The following is a 24,747-nucleotide window of genomic DNA, read 5'->3' as shown; positions in this document are numbered from 1 at the left end:
GATCTGTGTACTACAATGTATTGATGTTTTCCCCCTGTTATCCACAGTATATATCTTATATTGATAAGCACATTATGACATATCCAGATGTTTACTATTCTTTGTAAAGCATGGGTGTCAAACCTTGTTCAGGTAGGGATGGATCCATAGCAGATTTTCAAGATAACCATTAACCTTGTAAACGAGCGCCATTATATATACATTGTATACAAATGTATCTTATATGGATAACCTTAAAGTATGGCATGGTACTGACCCGCCAGGTCATACACTGGTACAAATTATCCTCTACCAAAAATTGATAAATACACATCACATGACGTAAAAGGGCAAGCCAATCAAATCACAAACTAAAATTGAAATACGCAAGTAAATGCAAACGTAACGTCGATGTTTGGTTTAAAAGAAGCTCTAGGCTGGATCGAAGAAAGTGTTCTATACTTCTAACTCGCAGTTAAATGTGTGGGGGGTTGGGAGGTCTTTCCATCACCCATAGTTCTTCACTACATCATCAGATGCCCCACAGTAGCGCGAGGAGTTCAGCCTCAGGCCTACATTCAGCCCTATACCTCTGGAGAAGGATGAGCAGATGGACCCATATCACCCCGGAAACCTCGCCTCCCCATCCAAAGTTCATCTACCAAATCAGTGCATTCTGGGAGCTGCTGTCTTCATTCAGTGCATGTGAATGTGTGTGACTAACAGATCTGAAAGCTCTTTGTGAAAGGAAAGTCACGGACTGGAAAAGTGGTTTCCCTGCGACACGGCGTCATCGAGGAACTGTACTCCAAAGGGGCACCATTCGTCCCTCATCGCGCCAACCTCTTTGGTATTCCTCTGGGTCAGCGCAAAACTTTGTTGACCGTGAAAAGCCGCATGGGAAAAAAAGGATTGTGTCAGCCGCCCCCCTTGAACCCGGCTTAGCCTTGGCGCAGGATCACAAAGGGAAGCCCTACTAGTTGGCTGGGGGCCTGATCTGGTCTGACAGCAGCGATTCCTGGGATTAACCCGCTTGAGGGAGGGTGGCCAACAGGGGCACCCAGACCACTACCCATCACCAACACACTGGCACTTGACCCAGCTTCACCCACTGGCGCCAGCTCACCACGGATAAATGAACTGGTTACAAGAGGAACCTGTCTGCAGAGGATGACAATTTTACAGACTGGCAGACACAACTAAAACAGACTCATTTTTCAGAGAAACATAAGTTTTAAAAAATGTATGTCATTTTGAAATAATGTTTTTTTTTTTTTAAAGTTTGATGGAGATTTTTCGCTGCAGTATTTGATTGTCTTGTCGATCCTTCCCTCATTTAATGAAAGAGACTGTTGCGACCGGTAGGCTGGTGACAAACATCTATGCTAACCTACTAAACACAGACTTGTTTCAAGACTGATTGCTGTTTAAGACTGATTTCTCTTCTGGTAAACACAATTGGATTCCTTAGTAGTGTGCTGATAACTTTTTTAATAACGTGCTTGGACCGAATCGTGCAGCGCTGTGCTAAAAAGGTAATATTGTTATCAACTCACTGCTGCTCCTTTTATCGACCCCTGGAGGATGACATTCTGGGTCACCATAGTCAGGATCTAAACCTGGGAGCCCACAAATCTCTGCATCGGGTTATTTATCTCAATGCTATGCTGCTGACAGATCAATATAAACTGAGGGGTGCGAACATTTACCGCTACGATTGCATTGTCAAATCTCCTTAATGACAACATTGCAGCGGTATTAATGTTATGATGCTTGGTTATGGCCCTCAATATTCCCTGCAAGGATGCTCTGACATGGCCCTGCTGTTCCCATACGATGATGCCTGGCAATGGCGCCTTCCTCCGACAACGCTAAGTTGGTCCCTTCAACGACACTTTGTAAAAGCCCAACATCCCACTAGATAATGCTTGATCATGGGCATGCTATTATTTTTGTTAATGCATGGTCCATTGCTGGTGTTCTCTTTGATAATGGCCCTTCTATTCACTTTACTAATGTCTGATCTAGGTTTTGATGTCCACTTCGACGATACTTGGCCATGGACCTTATGTCGGTGCATTTTGGTGGAACTTACAGTGGTGCTGAATGTCCATTACATAGTAAAACCTGAGAAAAACGAGTTCGATCTGTAGAACACGATTGTACCACATTGCACACATGGCTGAGACACATTACAATAGTCATTGGGCATCTTGCCCTTTCATTCTATTCAATGACACTTGACTCCAGCACACTCTCTTCAATGGTGCGTGACTCAGTTCTAGGACTCAATGGCATCTGGTCTCAGCACAGACGGGATTCACAAAGACAGCCACATAAACACAGCCTTATATCTAAGCAATGATGTAACCCAGCTCTGCTGTAACCGACACAGCGCAGCCACATCCCCAGTACTACCGACAACACCCATACACCCCCTAAGCCTCATGTTCAGAGCGAGTGCATCCTGGGATTGGACCGCCCTGCCCCAAACCAACTGCACCAGTTGAAAGCAATCCAAAAACTTGTTCTCCAGTCCCATCGGCATCCTCTACCGGATGTCGCTACGGTTCACACTGCCCAACTTCAATGGTGCAAAAATAGACATTTTAGAGTTAAAACTTAAATGTGAATCCCTTCTGCATACGGATTAGATGCAGTGATGCTGCCCATATGAAAATACTGCTCTATAACAAATCTATAAATTCATTGCACTAATAGCCCATGGTCCGTACATCCTCAGTTTTTCTGAGTCCCTGCTCTATTCAATGGTGCTTGGACAAGGCTCTAATGTGCCATTCCTTGAGTCTATTTAATGATCTTCAAGTTCATTCAATGCCTGTGGCTCCAAATGTACTTTTCACTGGAGCTGCTCTAGGTTCTCATGGTGCTGGTCTATCTTCTTTTCAATAGTGCCAAGTCGAGGACCAAAGGTTCATCTCTACGGCCCTAGGACATAATCTATAAGTTGCATAACAGCTACGTCAGAAATGTATTATTTGTTGGCAGTGGTCTTTCTCTCCACGGTCCATCTGATGGCTGCTGGCCATGGTCCAGTGTTCCCTTTGCTCATATTTTCTATAGCCCTAACGTTCTCTTCACTGGCACTTAGCCGTGGCTCAGATGTTCTGTCTGCACTTTTCTATGATCTTAATGTTCCTTTCCATGGCACTTGGACTTAACTCCGAAGTTCCCATTGTTGGTGCTTTCTTCCTATTTTGGAGCTTGATAGGTCCAACATTCCCCTGGTTACTCCCTTCCTGTGGTCTTGAAGCTCCCTTCAATGTCACGTAGCTGAGACCCCAACATTTCCTTACCATCTGTTTCACCACACGTTGAAGAAACTTTAACTTGAAGCTTGATGACTATTTGAACATCTCTTGGGTGGGAATCATTTATCAGTGGGAGCCCTGCCCAGCAGATGAGCAGGTCTGTCCATTACATTAACCTTGTAACGTGAGGTCATTCCGTTCTGCGCCAGGAGCCCCTGCACCGTGTCCAGCTTCCGTGCGATCTCCTGAGAGGTGTAGGCGCCGCTCATGGCCTTGGCATCATTAAGTGCTACCAAGGCATGTACCAGGAGCTCAGCCTTTGCCAGCAGCGCTGCCAGGGCAGTGTGTACCTTTGGGGAGCCCAGCACCTTAATAAAGCATGGACCAACAGCAGCATCTGCCAAAAGAAAATACAAGATGGTGTTAGGACCAAATGCTCACTGTGACTAATATGCTGTAAAGAGGTACAACAGTTTGGGCTATCAGCTTCGAGCTGTACTAAAATACCCTTCATCGCATGCACGAGACCACCAACCTCTTGCCCCATCCTGGCAGGGCCCACTCCATGGAGCTCTACTCCTAACCTGTGATCCCCGCCACACTGCCAATATCTGGCTCTCTGTGCTGTGATGGGTGTGAGATGTAATGGGCCATTCTTTCCAAACTATTATCTCCCAAGGACATCCATCAATCCTTGTTGCCCGCACTACTGAGCTCCATAGTTACTGACCTCTGTTGCCACATATTTCCAAAGCAAACAGCCACCCTTCCTCTCACCCTGACATCACCCAGTGCACATCCGACGCCTCTCATCCTAGTATGCAACTCATCTTACCCACCTGCATTCCCATCTAGCCATCTGCTTCCTCGCACCATAAATCTGTCTCTCTTCAGCACTGCAAATGCTGACTGCTATCGTCTAATCACTCAACCCACTGGTCCAAAGAGCCTGACTTTTTACATTTCCATCTCCAAATACCCAACACTGGCCCCTCTAGTCATGCGACGCGTACTCTATTCTCCCACATTTATATCCCTCAAAAGGTAACATTCTCGTTCTACAATTCTGTCTGCCAACTCCACCACCAACACCACCAACACTACCACCACCTCCACCTCCACCTCCACCACCACCACCACCACCTCCACCTCCACCACCACCTCCACCACCAACAACAACACCTCCACCACCAACAACAACACCTCCACAAACCTGGTCATCCCCCACTCCTATGCTGTAAAAATTCCCTGAAACTGACCCCTTTTTCTGCACTGTTGTCTTTGAACTTCCAAATAGAACACTTGTGCCACCTGTCTATCTGCCAGCCCCCAACCTGCTCCCTCATCCCACATTTTATTCCCTGACCTGCACTCATCCCACATTTCATTCCCTGACCTCCACCACCACCTCTTCTCATCCCGCCCTTCTTGGTTCCAAACCCTCAGCTACACTGCTCCCTCTCATCCTTGTGTACTTCAGAGACCAACACTGCTCACTGGTCACTCACACTTCGATGCCCAGCCTGCCCAGGCATGTACCAGGGGCCACACTGGTCCCTCTCGATGTAGACATATGTCCTCTAGCCACCAACAAATCTAACCGCCTCACCTTTATCCTTCAAATCGGCACCAGCTCTTCTCATCCCACATAGATTTTTAATTCCCTCCAATTCAAACACATCCAGTGCTTTAAATGGGCCGGTACTCTCCGGTACTGAGTACCGGCACTTTTTTATTTTGAGAGGGAGAGTACCGGCATATGTCAAGAAAAACGTAATACTTTTAATTGGAGAGTACCGGCACTTCTCAGAAACAAGCAGGTACTCTGATAGAGAGTACCTGCACTTCTATTTTTCCATTTAAAGCACTGAACACATCCACTCCTGAAGTAGTCTGCGGCAAGTCAGGTGTTGTCAGATTCAAAACTCCACATGGAGCATCAACTTAAGACAGGGGTAAAAATATGTTTCTCCCTCGAGGGGCCTGGAGAGAATTCTTATCTATTTAGTCTAAGAAAAATGCAAACACTGAATGGTTTTAGATCTGCCAGGCTGGACTACTGCAGCGCGGTCTATTTAGGTCCAACGTTAAAAGGTAGTAAAGGCTGCAATTGGTTCAGGATGCTGCAGTCAAGCAGATTCTTAACAGGAGCAGCAACACTTGGTTACCTGAGACTCAGAGAGTAAAGTTTAATCGCTATGTCCTGTTTACAAAACAGACTAAGGAGACTAAACGTGTCTCCAATGTGGGCATTTCTCATTCTGTAAGGCAAGGACATCTAGGGCGCTGTGAGTTCCTTGTTCAAACACTCTCCACTCTGAGACAGAGCCTTCTCTGTTGTGGCAGCCACACTTTAGAATTCCCTTCCTCTGTCTCTTAGGAAAGAAGCAAAACTGCTGAACCTGCCCCTTTCTTTAAGCAACAATCAATCATGAAGCAGCACAGCCAGCGAACAATCCTACAGGCTCCTTACCTTGGCTCCACCACTGTTGGCAAAACTCCAGGCCACTAAGAATCTGGCTCTCAGACTCTCTTACCCAGCATGCTATGCGGCAGCAGTGCGGGGCAGACGATACCATCTTCCCCATCAGCCGGAGGAGGTAGGGGAGCAGAAGATGGGAGAAGGCTGCTGGCTCCGAGTACACGTTGGGCTCGTCCTGCTCGTAGAGGCTGGCCGTCCTGGAAGGAAGAAGAGCATAGGATGAACGAGAGGCCGGGGCGGTGGTGCAGGCCGGGGAAGCACATGAACAAAGCCCTGTGAGTGGCCACTGCATGTCTGGGGCACAGGAGATGCACCCATTCAGTGCATGAAATGTGTGCAAGAGCAAACCCTACTCCTGCGACTGGCGTTGAGACCACCAGGGGGCTATTACAGATAGGGCGCACTTTTCCCGTTTGCGCCACAGCGTAACATTAAGTAGGTGCGCCGTGCGCAAACAGGGAAAGTGTGTCCTATTATAAAGAATGAACTGCCCTCAGGGCAGCGCATTAAAAAGAAATACAGACTGGCTGCTGGAGCCGCTCCATGTTTCACTGCGCATGTGGCAACCCGCCGGCACTTTTAGGAGGGATCAGAGATCCCCATGCAGGCGGGAGCAGCGAGTGGCTGTCTGGCCCCCTTACCGCCTCCTGAGGGTGCCATCAGGGGGTGCACTCACAGTCGCCACCTTTTTTGCGACGCACTTTCAGTGCCCACGCTACCAGCTTCTTTGCCTCTGCGCCCAAGTCTATGATATAATGGAAAGGACTCTCTGTTTCCTGTCAGAAGGAGAAGACTCGAACACTACTGAGACCCTGTCCTCCTGTCCTGCCATAAAACATGTTCTCTTTACCTACCTTTACATAGATGCGGGCGCAGAGGTAAAGAGATTCCTTCGTTTGCATGGGATCATGTCCCCATGCAAATGAGGCAATGCCCTGTTGAGATTGCGCTGGCACTGCATGCCCGCCAGTGCTATTTGTATTACAGAAGGGGCCGGACAAGCGTCTGTGGCCCCTTCTGCAATACCCAAGTGCCCAGGGGCGTAAAAACTGGGACCACATGTCCGTTGCACCCCCTGGGCATTAGGGTCACTACCAAGGACCAATTTTACAACTGGCACTAATTGCTCCAGTGCCAATGGTCTAGGGCGACCCAGGAACCAATGCTCCAGTGCCAATGGACTAGAGTGAGCCAGGAACCAATGCTCCAGTGCCAATGGACTAGGGCAAGCCTGGAACCAATGCTCCAGTGCCAATAGACCAGGGCAAGCCTGGAACCAATGCTCCAGTGCCAATGGACTAGGGCAAGCCTGGAACCAATGCTCCAGTGCCAATGGACCACGGCGAGCCAGGAACCAACGCTCCAGTGCCAATGGACCAGGCCGAGCCTGGAACCAATGCTCCAGTGCCAATGGACTAGGGCGAGCCTGGAACCAACGCTCCAGTGCCAATGGACTAGGGCAAGCCTGAAACCAATGCTCCAGACCAATGGACTAGGGCGAGCCAGGAACCAATGCTCCAGTGCCAATGGACTAGGGCAAGCCTGGAACCAATGCTCCAGTGCCAATGGACCAGGGCAAGCCTGGAACCAATGCTCCAGTGCCAATGGACTAGGGCAAGCCTGGAACCAATGCTCCAGTGCCAATGGACCACGGCGAGCCAGGAACCAACGCTCCAGTGCCAATGGACCAGGCCGAGCCTGGAACCAATGCTCCAGTGCCAATGGACTAGGGCGAGCCTGGAACCAACGCTCCAGTGCCAATGGACTAGGGCAAGCCTGAAACCAATGCTCCAGACCAATGGACTAGGGCGAGCCAGGAACCAATGCTCCAGTGCCAATGGACTAGGGCAAGCCTGGAACCAATGCTCCAGTGCCAATGGACCAGGGCGAACCAGGAACCAATGCTCCAGTGCCAATGGACCAGAGCGAGCCAGGAACCAATGCGCCAGTGCCAATGGACTAGGGCGAGCCAGGAACCAATGCTCCAGTGCCAATGGACCAGAGCGAGCCTGGAACCAATGCTCCAGACCAATGGACCAGAGCGAGCCTGGAACCAATGCACCAGTGCCAATGGACTAGGGCGAGCCAGGAACCAATGCTCCAGACCAATGGACCAGAGCGAGCCTGGAACCAATGCACCAGTGCCAATGGACTAGGGCAAGCCTGGAACCAATGCTCCAGTGCCAATGGACTAGTGCGAGTCAGGAAAGTCTTTGTGCTTCACCCTCCATAAGAGATTCGTCCGCTCTGACAATAACGCCAGTGATCGGTTGGGTAAGAAGGCTTAATCCCCTTAGAGAATAATGAAACTAGGTTCAAGTTTCTCACTCAAATCTGGACACAGCTGTGAAAGAAAATGCACTTTACACAGTAACTCAGCTTCACTTGCATAAGATTCACCCTTTACTACCCCCCACAATAAGCAAGAGAATGTATTATTAAAACCCTTTTCCCAGACTATTCTCTCGCTAAAATATTTTTGGCTGATGTTTTCTTCTGCAAACCACCTTTTAGCAGAAATATGCAAACTGAATTGAGGTTCGTAAATATTGAAAAGTTTTTTTTTCTTTAAGTTGGAAAAGGTGAAGAGGGAAACATTTGAAACTCCTAAATCATTTCTCAAGCCACATCTAGGTGTGCATAGCCAGCCAAACTCACAAACCTGGTATTTGGGTACCAGTGTGAACACGTGGACATTATTGCGTGGAATGCACTGCCATCTAGTGATAAGATGCTGAAACTGCATGTTACTTGGCAGGAGAGCAGTGGAAACCTTTCACGACAATCACTGATTTTGGGAACAGTGTGAGCGTGGCAGATGTCGGGTGGGCAGTCGTCCCGATTTTCTCCGGACAATCCCGGTGTCATACCTTCATTTTAAATAAATGTCCCGGTTTTGACGACAAAGGTCAGGTAATTGTAAGCAGAAGCGGCTTCTTCACTATGGCGGAGGAGCCTCGTACTGACCGTCCCCCAAGCCAGCAGCAGCAGCTGCAAACCGAAAAATAAAAACATAATAAACTATGTTTATTATGGTTTTATTTTTCAGGGGCAGGGCCACAGGCAATGACAGGGACGGAGGGGAAGTGCACAGCACTCCCCTCAGTGCGCATGTGTGTTTGGCCGGCCAAACATGTGCGCACTGTGCTCTCTCCAACCTGGCCCTGTGTTGCCGGGTTGGAGACAGCAGGTAGAGGCTCCCACTCTGCCACGGATCACCAAGCCAGGACGCTCCAGCCAGTCCTAACGCTGCTTTCGAGCGGCCAGCAGCATGAAGGCAGGTTTAGGATTGGCAGGCTGGGAGCCTGTGCCTGCTGTGACAAGGATCGAGGAGTGGCATGGAGGAGGTGGTGGCGCATCAGGTACGTTTAAAAAAATAAATATTTATTGTTTGTTGTTACCCCCTCCCTGCCCCTTTTGACCGTTGCGAGCCGCAACTGATTGTAAGGTATGCTCTCCTTACATGGGCTCCTCAGAAGACAGAAAAAAATTAATCCATTTATTTTGTCAGGCAGCACAGGAGGAGTTTGGCTGCATGCTCCCAGCAGAGGTGAAGATATGTGCACATACGTTTACAAGCCATACATATTCACAAGGGTACGCAAAAACCTTTAGTCCTACTTTTATTTCTGTCTTGTCCTGGTTTTTGGTTCTCAAAATTTGGTCACCCTAGGCAGATGTCTTTACGTGGATCTCATTCTAAAGAGGTAACTACCCTTTCTGCATGGCTGAAAAGCTCAGGGATCAGTTTCCAGCACTCACAAAGTTTTCCTCTCGTGGACTTTGCATATTTTTTCGGAGTTGTTTGCAAAAAAAATATGTTGAGGTCACAAGTTGGCCCTCTGTGGGAATACCCCGGATCTTGCAACACTTCAGTACACAAGTTTATTTTAACGTACCTCTTCCTCATGAAGGTTGAGTGACTCATTAAGAAAAGGTATGCTAGGTACGTGATTGCATACAAAGCACTCACAGGTTACTGGTGCAACAAGGTTTCATGTATGTATATATGTAAGTACATGAGACTTCTATAGTGCAAATCCAGCTCGAAGGCAGCGGAACCTGCTTCTGCCAAAGAGTCAAATTTAACACACCTGTACCTCATGAAGGTCAAAGAACTCAAACCTGTGCAAGGTAGATACTCTCATACAGAATGCTTGTGAGCTACCAAAGCAATGCAGTTTCACAGCACCTATGATGCTTTGCATGAATATTTGACTTCGCGTTCAAGTCAATCAATCAGTGTACTTGTAAAGCGCAGCTAATCACCTGCTAGGGTCTGATGGTGCTAGGGGAGGTGGATGCTGCAGTTCAGTTGCAGAGCCAGGTCTTGAGGTCCTTCTTGAATTACAAATGTTAAGTCACTTAAAGAAAAACTACGCAAGATGGGCACATGCATAGATGATGCTCACAAATTACCAGCACAACACTGTTCCACAGCACTCAACAAGAAAACAATATCGATTTTCAACACCAGACAACATCCTCTAGAGAAACAACCCCCTTGTGCAGACAGAGAAAAAGCTTGAAACTGTATGGGAAGGCCAACAACCGGCAACCGCGTGAAACCTCACTCGCGAGATGAAAACTTTGTCAACTCCTAATTCCGATGTGCTCTCCTCTTTGGTGTCTTCCCCAGCCAGTGTACCCACCAATGACTATGCCACACAAAGAGCTACGTATTACCCATCTTTACCCATTTGTTTAACCGCAAACTCATCATTCTAAACCCGCCTTCACTTCACCATGCTTCAACACTAATGTCACAGTTCTACGGAGTTCATCAGGAGCCAAAAGGGTTCCATCATTCATAACTCACAGACACTACACCCTTGCTTTACGCCATCGGATCCTGGCTCTCCTCAGTCCTGCTCCAACTCACTAGTACTGTTTTCGGAGTCAAAGAGAAAATGTGGACATTCATCAAGGCTGAACTCTATTTTTGCTTCACACCCAGGCTCCCTCTGGCAATCTGATAACATTTTACAAGTTCCTTTATCTTCATTTTCCCTTTTTAGGGTCGAGCCTGCGTTGCATGCGCTCGCGCATGCGTATCGCCGCGAGACCCTTTTGTATTTAGAAAAGGGCTCGGAGCCCTGTCAACTTCACGTCAGTGTTTTTTATTGGTTTGTGGGCTTGCCTAATAAAATCTGCTTGCTTTCATTAGTCGAAGGCAAGCATAAGTCATGCCTTTTCCGGTGGCTAGCCCTCCTCGAGCGCAGCGACCAAGTACAGAAAACATGCGAGGCTCGCTGTTTTCCATCGGGCTCGGTGACTTCTTTTTCTCTAATTTACAAGCGCGATCTCGCTTGGCAGAAGTCGAGCGCTTTACATAGTTAATTTAACTTTTTCGGGTTGTGTACACCAAATGCACTTTTGCCCGATAGGTGAAAAGTCGGGTTAGGAGTTTACAACGCGATCAGCTCTAACATGAGCAAACGCGAGACCCGTTGCATTGTAAATGCTTGTTCTTTTTGCAACCCATGCAGTGGTAGCTGAGGCCTGTTTCTTAAAAGGTCCCACCAAAGCTTTCATTTATCTCATTCCACCTCACAATTCGATTATATTTAGACTTCATCAAAATGTCTTGTTTATTCACACAATGTCCTTAAAAATGTTTTTGTAATGAGATAATCATATGGCTTCCTCTGCCTTCTTTCATAAGGAAGATCGTCCATCAAACTAAGATGGAAAAAGCTACATGCAAGTAACCTTTGGTTACCAGTTTGTTGTCCCTAGTAGACCCACAATCTCTTAATAATTCTGCCTTCTAATACTAGGTTCGGAAAACTCGAAGTCGTCCCAACTAGTTACACTTCAATATAACTCCCTCATTGCACATATATATTTATGCCATACCAGTGATGATAAATGTGGCCCAATAAACATTAAGGATGTGATTTATATCTTGGTGGAGGGGGTTATTCCGTTCCAAATGTGATGATATCCTGTCCGTCGTATTACAATTCCATTATAGCCGATGTGTAAGGAAATGCCTCCTTGGCATGGTTGCCCCCTGACTTTTTGCCTTTGCTGATGCTATGTTTACAATTGAAAGTGTGCTGAGGCCTGCTAACCAGGCCCCAGCACCAGTGTTCTTTCCCTAACCTGTACTTTTGTATCCACAATTGGCAGACCCTGGCATCCAGATAAGTCCCTTGTAAATGGTACTTCTAGTACCAAGGGCCCTGATGCCAAGGAAGGTCTCTAAGGGCTGCAGCATGTCTTATGCCACCCTGGAGACCTCTCACTCAGCACAGACACACTGCTTGCCAGCTTGTGTGTGCTAGTGAGGACAAAACGAGTAAGTCGACATGGCACTCCCCTCAGGGTGCCATGCCAGCCTCTCACTGCCTATGCAGTATAGGTAAGACACCCCTCTAGCAGGCCTTACAGCCCTAAGGCAGGGTGCACTATACCATAGGTGAGGGTACCAGTGCATGAGCATGGTACCCCTACAGTGTCTAAACAAAACCTTAGACATTGTAAGTGCAGGGTAGCCATAAGAGTATATGGTCTGGGAGTCTGTCAAACACGAACTCCACAGCTCCATAATGGCTACACTGAAAACTGGGAAGTTTGGTATCAAACTTCTCAGCACAATAAATGCCCACTGATGCCAGTGTACATTTTATTGTAAAATACACCCCAGAGGGCACCTTAGAGGTGCCCCCTGAAACTTAACCGACTATCTGTGTAGGCTGACTAGTTTTAGCAGCCTGCCACAAACCGAGACATGTTGCTGGCCCCATGGGGAGAGTGCCTTTGTCACTCTGAGGCCAGTAACAAAGCCTGCACTGGGTGGAGATGCTAACACCTCCCCCAGGCAGGAATTGTCACACCTGGCGGTGAGCCTCAAAGGCTCACCTCCTTTGTGCCAACCCAGCAGGACACTCCAGCTAGTGGAGTTGCCCGCCCCCTCCGGCCCGGCCCCCACTTTTGGCGGCAAGGCCGGAGAAAATAATGAGAATAACAAGGAGGAGTCACTGGCCAGTCAGGACAGCCCCTAAGGTGTCCTGAGCTGAGGTGACTCTAACTTTTAGAAATCCTCCATCTTGCAGATGGAGGATTCCCCCAATAGGGTTAGGAGTGTGACCCCCTCCCCTTGGGAGGAGGCACAAAGAGGGTGTACCCACCCTCAGGGCTAGTAGCCATTGGCTACTAACCCCCCAGACCTAAACACGCCCTTAAATTTAGTATTTAAGGGCTACCCTGAACCCTAGAAAATTAGATTCCTGCAACTACAAGAAGAAGGACTGCCCAGCTGAAAACCCCTGCAGCGGAAGACCAGAAGACGACAACTGCCTTGGCTCCAGAAACTCACCGGCCTGTCTCCTGCCTTCCAAAGATCCTGCTCCAGCGACGCCTTCCAAAGGGACCAGCGACCTCGACATCCTCTGAGGACTGCCCCTGCTTCGAAAAGACAAGAAACTCCCGAGGACAGCGGACCTGCTCCAAGAAAAGCTGCGACTTTGTTTCCAGCAGCTTTAAAGAACCCTGCAAGCTCCCCGCAAGAAGCGTGAGACTTGCAACACTGCACCCGGCGACCCCGACTCGGCTGGTGGCGATCCAACACCTCAGGAGGGACCCCAGGACTACTCTGATACTGTGAGTACCAAAACCTGTCCCCCCTGAGCCCCCACAGCGCCGCCTGCAGAGGGAAACCCGAGGCTTCCCCTGACCGCGACTCTTTGAACCTAAAGTCCCGACGCCCGGGTGAGACCCTGCACCCGCAGCCCCCAGGACCTGAAGGACCGGACTTTCACTGGAGAAGTGATCCCCAGGAGTCCCTCTCCCTTGCCCAAGTGGAGGTTTCCCCGAGGAATCCCCCCCTTGCCTGCCTGCAGCGCTGAAGAGATCCCGAGATCCCTCATAGACTAACATTGCGAACCCGACGCTTGTTTCTACACTGCACCCGGCCGCCCCCGCGCCGCTGAGGGTGAAATTTCTGTGTGGACTTGTGTCCCCCCCGGTGCCCTACAAAACCCCCCTGGTCTGCCCTCCGAAGACGCGGGTACTTACCTGCAAGCAGACCGGAACCGGGGCACCCCCTTCTCTCCATTCTAGCCTATGCGTTTTGGGCACCACTTTGAACTCTGCACCTGACCGGCCCTGAGCTGCTGGTGTGGTGACTTTGGGGTGGCTCTGAACCCCCAACGGTGGGCTACCTTGGACCAAGAACTAAGCCCTGTAAGTGTCTTACTTACCTGGTTAACCTAACAAATACTTACCTCCCCTAGGAACTGTGAAAATTGCACTAAGTGTCCACTTTTAAAACAGCTATTTGTGAATAACTTGAAAAGTATACATGCAATTTTGATGATTTGAAGTTCCTAAAGTACTTACCTGCAATACCTTTCGAATGAGATATTACATGTAGAATTTGAACCTGTGGTTCTTAAAATAAACTAAGAAAAGATATTTTTCTATATAAAAACCTATTGGCTGGATTTGTCTCTGAGTGTGTGTACCTCATTTATTGTCTATGTGTATGTACAACAAATGCTTAACACTACTCCTTGGATAAGCCTACTGCTCGACCACACTACCACAAAATAGAGCATTAGTATTATCTCTTTTTACCACTATTTTACCTCTAAGGGGAACCCTTGGACTCTGTGCATGCTATTCCTTACTTTGAAATAGCACATACAGAGCCAACTTCCTACATTGGTGGATCAGCGGTGGGGTACAAGACTTTGCATTTGCTGGACTACTCAGCCAATACCTGATCACACGACAAATTCCAAAATTGTCATTAGAAATTGATTGTTGCAATTTGAAAAGTTTTCTAAATTCTTAAAAGACCTGCTAGGGCCTTGTGTTAGATCCTGTTTAGCATTTCTTTTAGAGTTTAAAAGTTTGTAAAAGTTTGAATTAGATTCTAGAACCAGTTGTAGATTCTTAAAAAGTATTCCAACTTTTAGAAGCAAAATGTCTAGCACAGATGTGACTGTGGTGGAACTCGACACCACACCTTACCTCCATCTTAAGATGAGGGAGCTAAGGTCACTCTGTAAAATAAAGAAAATAACAATGGGCCCCAAACCTACCAAAATACAGCTCCAGGAGCTTTTGGCAGAGTTTGAAAAGGCCAACCCCTCTGAGGGTGGCAACTCAGAGGAAGAGGATAGTGACTTGGAGGAAAATTCCCCCCTACCAGTCCTATCTAGGGAGAACAGGGTCCCTCAAACCCTGACTCCAAAAATAATAGTCAGAGATGCTGGTTCCCTCACAGGAGAGACCAACACCTCTGAAATCACTGAGGATAGCCCCAGTGAAGAGGACATCCAGTTAGCCAGGATGGCCAAAAGATTGGCTTTGGAAAGACAGATCCTAGCCATAGAGAGGGAAAGACAAGAGATGGGCCTAGGACCCATCAATGGTGGCAGCAACATAAATAGGGTCAGAGATTCTCCTGACATGTTGAAAATCCCTAAAGGGATTGTAACTAAATATGAAGATGGTGATGACATCACCAAATGGTTCACAGCTTTTGAGAGGGCTTGTGTAACCAGAAAAGTGAACAGATCTCACTGGGGTGCTCTCCTTTGGGAAATGTTCACAGGAAAGTGTAGGGATAGACTCCTCACACTCTCTGGACAAGATGCAGAATCTTATGACCTCATGAAGGGTACCCTGATTGAGGGCTTTGGATTCTCCACTGAGGAGTATAGGATTAGATTCAGGGGGGCTCAAAAATCCTCGAGCCAGACCTGGGTTGACTTTGTAGACTACTCAGTAAAAACACTAGATGGTTGGATTCAAGGCAGTGGTGTAAGTAATTATGATGGGCTGTACAATTTATTTGTGAAAGAACACCTGTTAAGTAATTGTTTCAATGATAAACTGCATCAGCATCTGGTAGACCTAGGACCAATTTCTCCCCAAGAATTGGGAAAGAAGGCGGACCATTGGGTCAAGACAAGGGTGTCCAAGACTTCAACAGGGGGTGACCAAAAGAAAGGGGTCACAAAGACTCCCCAGGGGAAGGGTGATGAGACAACCAAAACTAAAAATAGTAAAGAGTCTTCTACAGGCCCCCAAAAACCTGCACAGGAGGGTGGGCCCAGAGCCTCTTCACAAAACAATGGGTACAAGGGTAAAAACTTTGATCCCAAAAAGGCCTGGTGTCATAGCTGTAAACAGCATGGACACCAAACTGGAGACAAGGCCTGTCCCAAGAAAGGTTACACTCCAAACTCCCATCCAGGTAACACTGGTATGGCTAGTCTCCAAGTGGGATCAACAGTGTGCCCAGAGCAAATCAGGGTCCACACTGAAGCTACTCTAGTTTCTGAGGGTGGGGTGGATTTAGCCACACTAGCTGTCTGGCCGCCTAACATGCAAAAATACAGACAGCAACTCTTAATTAATGGGACTAGAATAGAGGGCCTGAGGGATACAGGTGCCAGTGTCACCATGGTGACAGAGAAACTGGTTTCCCCTGGCCAATACCTGACTGGAAAAACTTACACAGTCACCAACGCTGACAATCAGAGAAAAGTACATCCCATGGCAATGGTTACTTTAGAATGGGGAGGGGTCAATGGCCTGAAACAGGTGGTGGTCTCCTCAAATATCCCAGTGGACTGTCTGCTTGGAAATGACCTGGAGTCCTCAGCATGGGCTGAGGTAGAGCTAAAAACCCATGCAGCAATGCTGGGTATCCCTGAACTGGTGTGTGTGAAAACCAGAGCGCAATGCAAGGCACAGGGTGAACAAGTAGAGCTGGAGTCTGGAAGAATGGCCCAGCCTACCAAGAGAACAGGAAAGTCAGTTGGGAAACCAACTGCAACACAGCAAAAGAAAGGGAACCTCTCTTCTCAGGAAGAAGTTCTGCCCTCTGAGGGAACTGAGCCTTTGGAGCTTGAACCTTATCAGGTTGAGCTCTTAGGCCCAGGGGGACCCTCAAGGGAGGAGCTGTGTAAGGGACAAGAAACCTGTCCCTCTCTTGAAGGCCTTAGGCAGCAAGCTGCTGAAGAGTCCAAAGGCAAGAAAAATGGAACGCATAGGGTCTATTGGGAAGATGGACTCCTGTACACTGAGGCCAGAGACCCCAAACCTGGTACCACTAGGAGAGTGGTAGTGCCTCAGCTGTTCAGGAAGTTCATCCTAACATTGGCCCATGACATTCCCCTTGCTGGACATTTGGGACAAACCAAGACGTGGGAGAGGTTAGTCAACCACTTCTACTGGCCCAATATGTCCAACATGGTTAAGGAGTTTTGCCTCTCCTGCCCCACCTGTCAAGCCAGTGGTAAGACAGGTGGGCATCCAAAGGCCCCCCTCATTCCACTTCCAGTGGTGGGGGTGCCCTTTGAAAGAGTGGGTGTGGACATAGTTGGTCCACTAGAACCTCCCACAGCCTCAGGAAATATGTATATCCTGGTAGTAGTGGATCATGCTACCAGGTATCCTGAAGCTATTCCCCTTAGGCCGACTACTGCCCCTGCAGTAGCCAAGGCACTCATTGGTATCTTTACCAGAGTGGGTTTCCCTAAGGAGGTGGTGTCTGACAGAGGTACCAACTTCATGTCAGCATACCTAAAGCACATGTGGAATGAGTGTGGGGTGACTTATAAATTCACTACACCATACCATCCACAAACTAATGGCTTAGTTGAGAGATTCAACAAGACATTAAAGGGCATGATCATGGGGCTCCCAGAAAAACTCAAAAGGAGATGGGATGTCCTCTTGCCATGTCTGCTTTTCGCTTACAGAGAGGTGCCACAGAAGGGAGTAGGATTCTCACCCTTTGAACTTCTGTTTGGTCATCCTGTAAGGGGACCACTTGCCCTTGTTAAAGAAGGCTGGGAGAGACCTCTCCATGAGCCTAAACAGGACATAGTGGACTATGTACTTGGCCTTCGCTCTAGAATGGCAGAGTACATGGAAAAGGCAACCAAAAACCTTGAGGCCAGCCAACAGCTCCAGAAGTTTTGGTATGACCAAAAGGCTGCACTGGTTGAGTTCCAACCAGGGCAGAAAGTCTGGGTTCTGGAGCCTGTGGCTCCCAGGGCACTCCAGGACAAATGGAGTGGCCCTTACCCAGTACTAGAGAGGAAGAGTCAGGTCACCTACCTGGTGGACCTGGGCACAAGCAGGAGCCCCAAGAGGGTGATCCATGTGAACCGCCTTAAGCTCTTCCATGACCGGGCTGATGTCAATCTGTTGATGGTAACAGATGAGGATCAGGAGGCAGAGAGTGAACCTCTCCCTGATCTTCTGTCATCAGACCCAAAAGATGGCACAGTAGATGGAGTGATCTACTCAGACACCCTCTCTGGCCAACAGCAAGCTGATTGTAGGAGAGTCCTACAACAGTTTCCTGAACTCTTCTCCTTAACCCCTGGTCAGACACACCTGTGTACCCATGATGTGGACACAGGAGACAGCATGCCTGTCAAGAACAAAATCTTTAGACAGTCTGACCATGTTAAGGAAAGCATCAAGGTGGAAGTCCACAAGATGCTGGAATTGGGAGTTATTGAGCGCTCTGACAGTCCCTGGGCTAGCCCAGTGGTCTTAGTCCCCAAACCTCACACCAAAGATGGAAAGAAAGAGATGAGGTTTTGTGTGGACTACAGAGGGCTCAATTCTGTCACCAAGACAGATGCTCATCCAATTCCAAAAGCTGATGAGCTCATTGATAAATTAGGTGCTGCCAAATTTCTAAGTACCTTTGACTTGACAGCAGGGTACTGGCAAATAAAAATGGCACCTGGAGCAAAAGAAAAGACAGCATTCTCCACACCTGATGGGCATTATCAGTTTACTGTTATGCCCTTTGGTTTAAAGAATGCCCCTGCCACCTTCCAAAGGTTGGTGAATCAAGTCCTTGCTGGCTTGGAGTCCTTTAGCACAGCTTATCTGGATGATATTGCTGTCTTTAGCTCCACCTGGCAGGATCACCTGGTCCACCTGAGGAAGGTTTTGAAGGCTCTGCAATCTGCAGGCCTCTCTATCAAGGCATCCAAATGCCAGATAGGGCAGGGAACTGTGGTTTACTTGGGACACCTTGTAGGTGGAGGCCAAGTTCAGCCACTCCAACCCAAGATCCAGACTATTCTGGACTGGGTAGCTCCAAAAACCCAGACTCAAGTCAGGGCATTCCTTGGCTTGACTGGGTATTACAGGAGGTTTGTGAAGGGATATGGATCCATTGTGACAGCCCTCACTGAACTCACCTCCAAGAAAATGCCCAAGAAAGTAAACTGGACTGTGGAATGCCAACAGGCCTTTGACACCCTGAAACAGGCAATGTGCTCAGCACCAGTTCTCAAAGCTCCAGATTATTCTAAGCAGTTCATTGTGCAGACTGATGCCTCTGAACATGGGATAGGGGCAGTTTTGTCCCAAACAAATGATGATGGCCTTGACCAGCCTGTTGCTTTCATTAGCAGGAGGTTACTCCCCAGGGAGCAGCGTTGGAGTGCCATTGAGAGGGAGGCCTTTGCTGTGGTTTGGTCCCTGAAGAAGCTGAGACCATACCTCTTTGGGACTCACTTCCTAGTTCAAACTGACCACAGACCTCTCAAATGGCTGATGCAAATGAAAGGTGAAAATCCTAAACTGTTGAGGTGGTCCATCTCCCTACAGGGAATGGACTTTATAGTGGAACACAGACCTGGGACTGCCCATGCCAATGCAGATGGCCTTTCCAGGTTCTTCCACTTAGAAAATGAAGACTCTCTTGGGAAAGGTTAGTCTCATCCTCTTTCGTTTGGGGGGGGGTTGTGTAAGGAAATGCCTCCTTGGCATGGTTGCCCCCTGACTTTTTGCCTTTGCTGATGCTATGTTTACAATTGAAAGTGTGCTGAGGCCTGCTAACCAGGCCCCAGCACCAGTGTTCTTTCCCTAACCTGTACTTTTGTATCCACAATTGGCAGACCCTGGCATCCAGATAAGTCCCTTGTAAATGGTACTTCTAGTACCAAGGGCCCTGATGCCAAGGAAGGTCTCTAAGGGCTGCAGCATGTCTTATGCCACCCTGGAGACCTCTCACTCAGCACAGACACACTGCTTGCCAGCTTGTGTGTGCTAGTGAGGACAAAACGAGTAAGTCGACATGGCACTCCCCTCAGGGTGCCATGCCAGCCTCTCACTGCCTATGCAGTATAGGTAAGACACCCCTCTAGCAGGCCTTACAGCCCTAAGGCAGGGTGCACTATACCATAGGTGAGGGTACCAGTGCATGAGCATGGTACCCCTACAGTGTCTAAACAAAACCTTAGACATTGTAAGTGCAGGGTAGCCATAAGAGTATATGGTCTGGGAGTCTGTCAAACACGAACTCCACAGCTCCATAATGGCTACACTGAAAACTGGGAAGTTTGGTATCAAACTTCTCAGCACAATAAATGCCCACTGATGCCAGTGTACATTTTATTGTAAAATACACCCCAGAGGGCACCTTAGAGGTGCCCCCTGAAACTTAACCGACTATCTGTGTAGGCTGACTAGTTTTAGCAGCCTGCCACAAACCGAGACATGTTGCTGGCCCCATGGGGAGAGTGCCTTTGTCACTCTGAGGCCAGTAACAAAGCCTGCACTGGGTGGAGATGCTAACACCTCCCCCAGGCAGGAATTGTCACACCTGGCGGTGAGCCTCAAAGGCTCACCTCCTTTGTGCCAACCCAGCAGGACACTCCAGCTAGTGGAGTTGCCCGCCCCCTCCGGCCCGGCCCCCACTTTTGGCGGCAAGGCCGGAGAAAATAATGAGAATAACAAGGAGGAGTCACTGGCCAGTCAGGACAGCCCCTAAGGTGTCCTGAGCTGAGGTGACTCTAACTTTTAGAAATCCTCCATCTTGCAGATGGAGGATTCCCCCAATAGGGTTAGGAGTGTGACCCCCTCCCCTTGGGAGGAGGCACAAAGAGGGTGTACCCACCCTCAGGGCTAGTAGCCATTGGCTACTAACCCCCCAGACCTAAACACGCCCTTAAATTTAGTATTTAAGGGCTACCCTGAACCCTAGAAAATTAGATTCCTGCAACTACAAGAAGAAGGACTGCCCAGCTGAAAACCCCTGCAGCGGAAGACCAGAAGACGACAACTGCCTTGGCTCCAGAAACTCACCGGCCTGTCTCCTGCCTTCCAAAGATCCTGCTCCAGCGACGCCTTCCAAAGGGACCAGCGACCTCGACATCCTCTGAGGACTGCCCCTGCTTCGAAAAGACAAGAAACTCCCGAGGACAGCGGACCTGCTCCAAGAAAAGCTGCGACTTTGTTTCCAGCAGCTTTAAAGAACCCTGCAAGCTCCCCGCAAGAAGCGTGAGACTTGCAACACTGCACCCGGCGACCCCGACTCGGCTGGTGGCGATCCAACACCTCAGGAGGGACCCCAGGACTACTCTGATACTGTGAGTACCAAAACCTGTCCCCCCTGAGCCCCCACAGCGCCGCCTGCAGAGGGAAACCCGAGGCTTCCCCTGACCGCGACTCTTTGAACCTAAAGTCCCGACGCCCGGGTGAGACCCTGCACCCGCAGCCCCCAGGACCTGAAGGACCGGACTTTCACTGGAGAAGTGATCCCCAGGAGTCCCTCTCCCTTGCCCAAGTGGAGGTTTCCCCGAGGAATCCCCCCCTTGCCTGCCTGCAGCGCTGAAGAGATCCCGAGATCCCTCATAGACTAACATTGCGAACCCGACGCTTGTTTCTACACTGCACCCGGCCGCCCCCGCGCCGCTGAGGGTGAAATTTCTGTGTGGACTTGTGTCCCCCCCGGTGCCCTACAAAACCCCCCTGGTCTGCCCTCCGAAGACGCGGGTACTTACCTGCAAGCAGACCGGAACCGGGGCACCCCCTTCTCTCCATTCTAGCCTATGCGTTTTGGGCACCACTTTGAACTCTGCACCTGACCGGCCCTGAGCTGCTGGTGTGGTGACTTTGGGGTGGCTCTGAACCCCCAACGGTGGGCTACCTTGGACCAAGAACTAAGCCCTGTAAGTGTCTTACTTACCTGGTTAACCTAACAAATACTTACCTCCCCTAGGAACTGTGAAAATTGCACTAAGTGTCCACTTTTAAAACAGCTATTTGTGAATAACTTGAAAAGTATACATGCAATTTTGATGATTTGAAGTTCCTAAAGTACTTACCTGCAATACCTTTCGAATGAGATATTACATGTAGAATTTGAACCTGTGGTTCTTAAAATAAACTAAGAAAAGATATTTTTCTATATAAAAACCTATTGGCTGGATTTGTCTCTGAGTGTGTGTACCTCATTTATTGTCTATGTGTATGTACAACAAATGCTTAACACTACTCCTTGGATAAGCCTACTGCTCGACCACACTACCACAAAATAGAGCATTAGTATTATCTCTTTTTACCACTATTTTACCTCTAAGGGGAACCCTTGGACTCTGTGCATGCTATTCCTTACTTTGAAATAGCACATACAGAGCCAACTTCCTACACGATGGAACTTGCAATACGGCAGAAGGGATACCCATCATGTTTGTGACAGAGTAACCCCTCCACCAAGATCTAAATCAGGCTGTAAGTGACCAAGAGGATACCACCTTCAAATATTTATTACTAGAGTGCAGAGGTCTTTTGGCATATTAGGTCTATATTCCGGTCTAAGTAACTTGAAAGCTCACCCTATCCCACTAAGCTTAACACCTTGTAACAAAGTCATTAATGAAAGGTAATCCTCTAATAGCAAGCCGTCAACAAGTCATGAATCTTACCGGTCAGCTAACATTACCAGGTCTCGCTAACTGCAGCTTTTAATCAACTAATTCTGACAGAAAACAAAATGAATTAATGTGTCGCAGAAATACACGCCTTGCTTGATTTATGTCTGTGGCAGACATATTTGATGACTCAAGATAATTAACTAAATGAGAAAGAAATGTGTATATAGTTCAGTTCAGAGCCAAAGAAAGGCTTCATTTCAGAAAGGAGCTTCAGAGGGTTAAAACTCCCACCAAAGCAGTTAATTATCTTTGTCAGCTCTTTGTGCCTTCAGAAAAATAGACAGATGCTGAATCACATTAACACCTTACAAGGAAGTTCATTTTTCAAATTTTAGAAAGTCTCCTTAAAAACAATGCCTTTCAGGCTACAGAGCTGCAAAATTTAATAATAGCACACCGCTTTGTTTATAACTCCTGTATCTGCAGAAACAGCATGGCATAAGTCATGCATGTCGATGAAGTGGGTGATACGCTATTTTCTTTTCATCACTTTTGAGTGTGGGATGTGAATCAAGACTCACTCGAGGTTCCACCTTTTGTTGAGTCATCACTCCTCCCCCACCTGATGATGATAAAGGAAAAGAATACCGTCAGAAACGATCTTTCTGGTGCATACTTTATCTGCCTGTTAATACCTCACCTGTTAAATATCACCAGGAACCTGACTGGATCTCGACGTTTTGCATAGCTCCTTGGTGCGGGTAGGCGACACTGGCTCCATCTCGACGCCAGAAGCAGCATCACAGTGATGTCACTGAAGCCATATAGTGCCAATTTTGGCAAACTATTGTAAGTTCTTGCCTACTTTTTTCTGTGCCTTTGAGAATGAGATGAGAGGTACATGAACTGAACACCGCGCAGATATCTAACTTGACAACCTATTATAATTAATATTATTATTATTGACTATATTTGACCATCTTTCAGAATGGGGTGGAAGGTAGGGTAGGTGAGGAATCTGCAGGTACGGTGTCCACCAGAAAGGTGGCTATTGAAAGTAAGTAACTTTTTCTTCTGATTGTTACTTCTTCATATAGATTCCTCACATGTTGAACAAGTTACTTACCTTCGGTAACCCCTTATCTGGTAGAGACATATTCTAGTTGCAGATTCCTTACTTTAAAATTTCCCTCAGGTGTCATTCTGGAACCAGAGATTTTTCTCAAGCAGTACCCCTAAGTGCTGCCAGGGAGCATTAGTCAGCTCAGAGTCCGATTCATGCACAAGGAAAATATCACATGCGCCACCTTCGAAGACGAGACATCCCACCTCATGGAACACCTCAACTTTCTCAACACAATCCACGTCACAACCACCATCAGAGGGACCCTCGCATACAGAACCCATGCCCCCGCCCTGATTTCTGCAAAGACACTGCCGATTTCATTGTCCTGTTGGCTATTGACTCAGACTACATATTTCAAGAAGATCTCAATTTTCATCTGGACAATCTCCTTGAACACAATGCCACCATCCTCTTAGACAACCTCAGCAACATAGGACTTAGACAACTGGTCACCACCCCCACCCACACTGGAGGCCACATCCTCAACCCCATCTTCACAGCCAGTAACAAAGTCGTTTTCTCCCACACCTCGGATCTCACATGGACCGACCACCACCTGATATATTTCTCCATAGACTACGAACTCGAGCATGCGACCACCCCCCATCCGCACATGGAAGAAAGTCAAAACACAATGGAACAGCACCGTCCATGCAACAGACCCACTCTCTCAAACAACCCTGAACTAGATGGCAACAAACTAACCCAATGGCTCCTCAAATGTGCCCCCATCATTAGCTCCACCTCTAGAAGGTGCAGTAAGCCTGCAAAATGGTTCACGCCAGAACTCCGCACACTCAAAGAGAATGAAAATGACTGGAAAGACTGTGGCGCACCAGCAAAGACCAAGCAGACCGCACGATCTACAAAGACACCCTGAAAAAAATACCACCTTCGAATCAAGGACACCAAAAGAATTGCCCTCCTCAACCGCATTGAGGAAAGCTCCAGCCGCCCAAAGGAACATTTCAAGATCATCATAGAGTTCTTCTGCCCGGCGGCCTTCGAAAGCGCCATCCAACTGTCTCAGTCCCTCTGCAAGTCACGAGCTGAATACTTCCACAACAAGATTACAGCAATCTACAGTAACTTTTCTCACCAACCCACCAACGTCAAACACCTACTCACTTCTGAAAAAGTATCTCACAACCACCTGATCATGGACTGGACACACCATCCACCCAGAAAACAGCAGACATCATGGGATTCACTCCTTTCAGCTCACCCAACAAC

General features: G+C 48.2%; 1 protein-coding gene across 2 annotated transcripts in view; it reads right to left on the bottom strand.

Moving 5' to 3' along the window:
- Positions 1–72: 72 nt before the first annotated feature.
- The window catches only part of LOC138266435 (tRNA (32-2'-O)-methyltransferase regulator THADA-like), a 166,040-nt gene continuing 141,365 nt past the window's right edge, over positions 73–24,747 (bottom strand). For both annotated transcript variants that reach the window (XM_069215199.1, XM_069215200.1), the window contains exons 30-31: positions 5,725–5,930; positions 73–3,648 (exon numbers count right to left, since the gene is read on the bottom strand). In XM_069215199.1, coding sequence (XP_069071300.1) covers positions 3,371–3,648; positions 5,725–5,930 — 484 coding nt within the window. In that variant the 3' untranslated portion in view covers positions 73–3,370. The remainder of the gene's footprint in view (positions 3,649–5,724; positions 5,931–24,747) is intronic.

This window comes from Pleurodeles waltl, chromosome 11 (genome assembly GCF_031143425.1).
Source record: "Pleurodeles waltl isolate 20211129_DDA chromosome 11, aPleWal1.hap1.20221129, whole genome shotgun sequence".
NCBI classification, from domain to species: domain Eukaryota; kingdom Metazoa; phylum Chordata; class Amphibia; order Caudata; family Salamandridae; genus Pleurodeles; species Pleurodeles waltl.
This window is presented reverse-complemented; position numbering and strand designations above follow the sequence as displayed.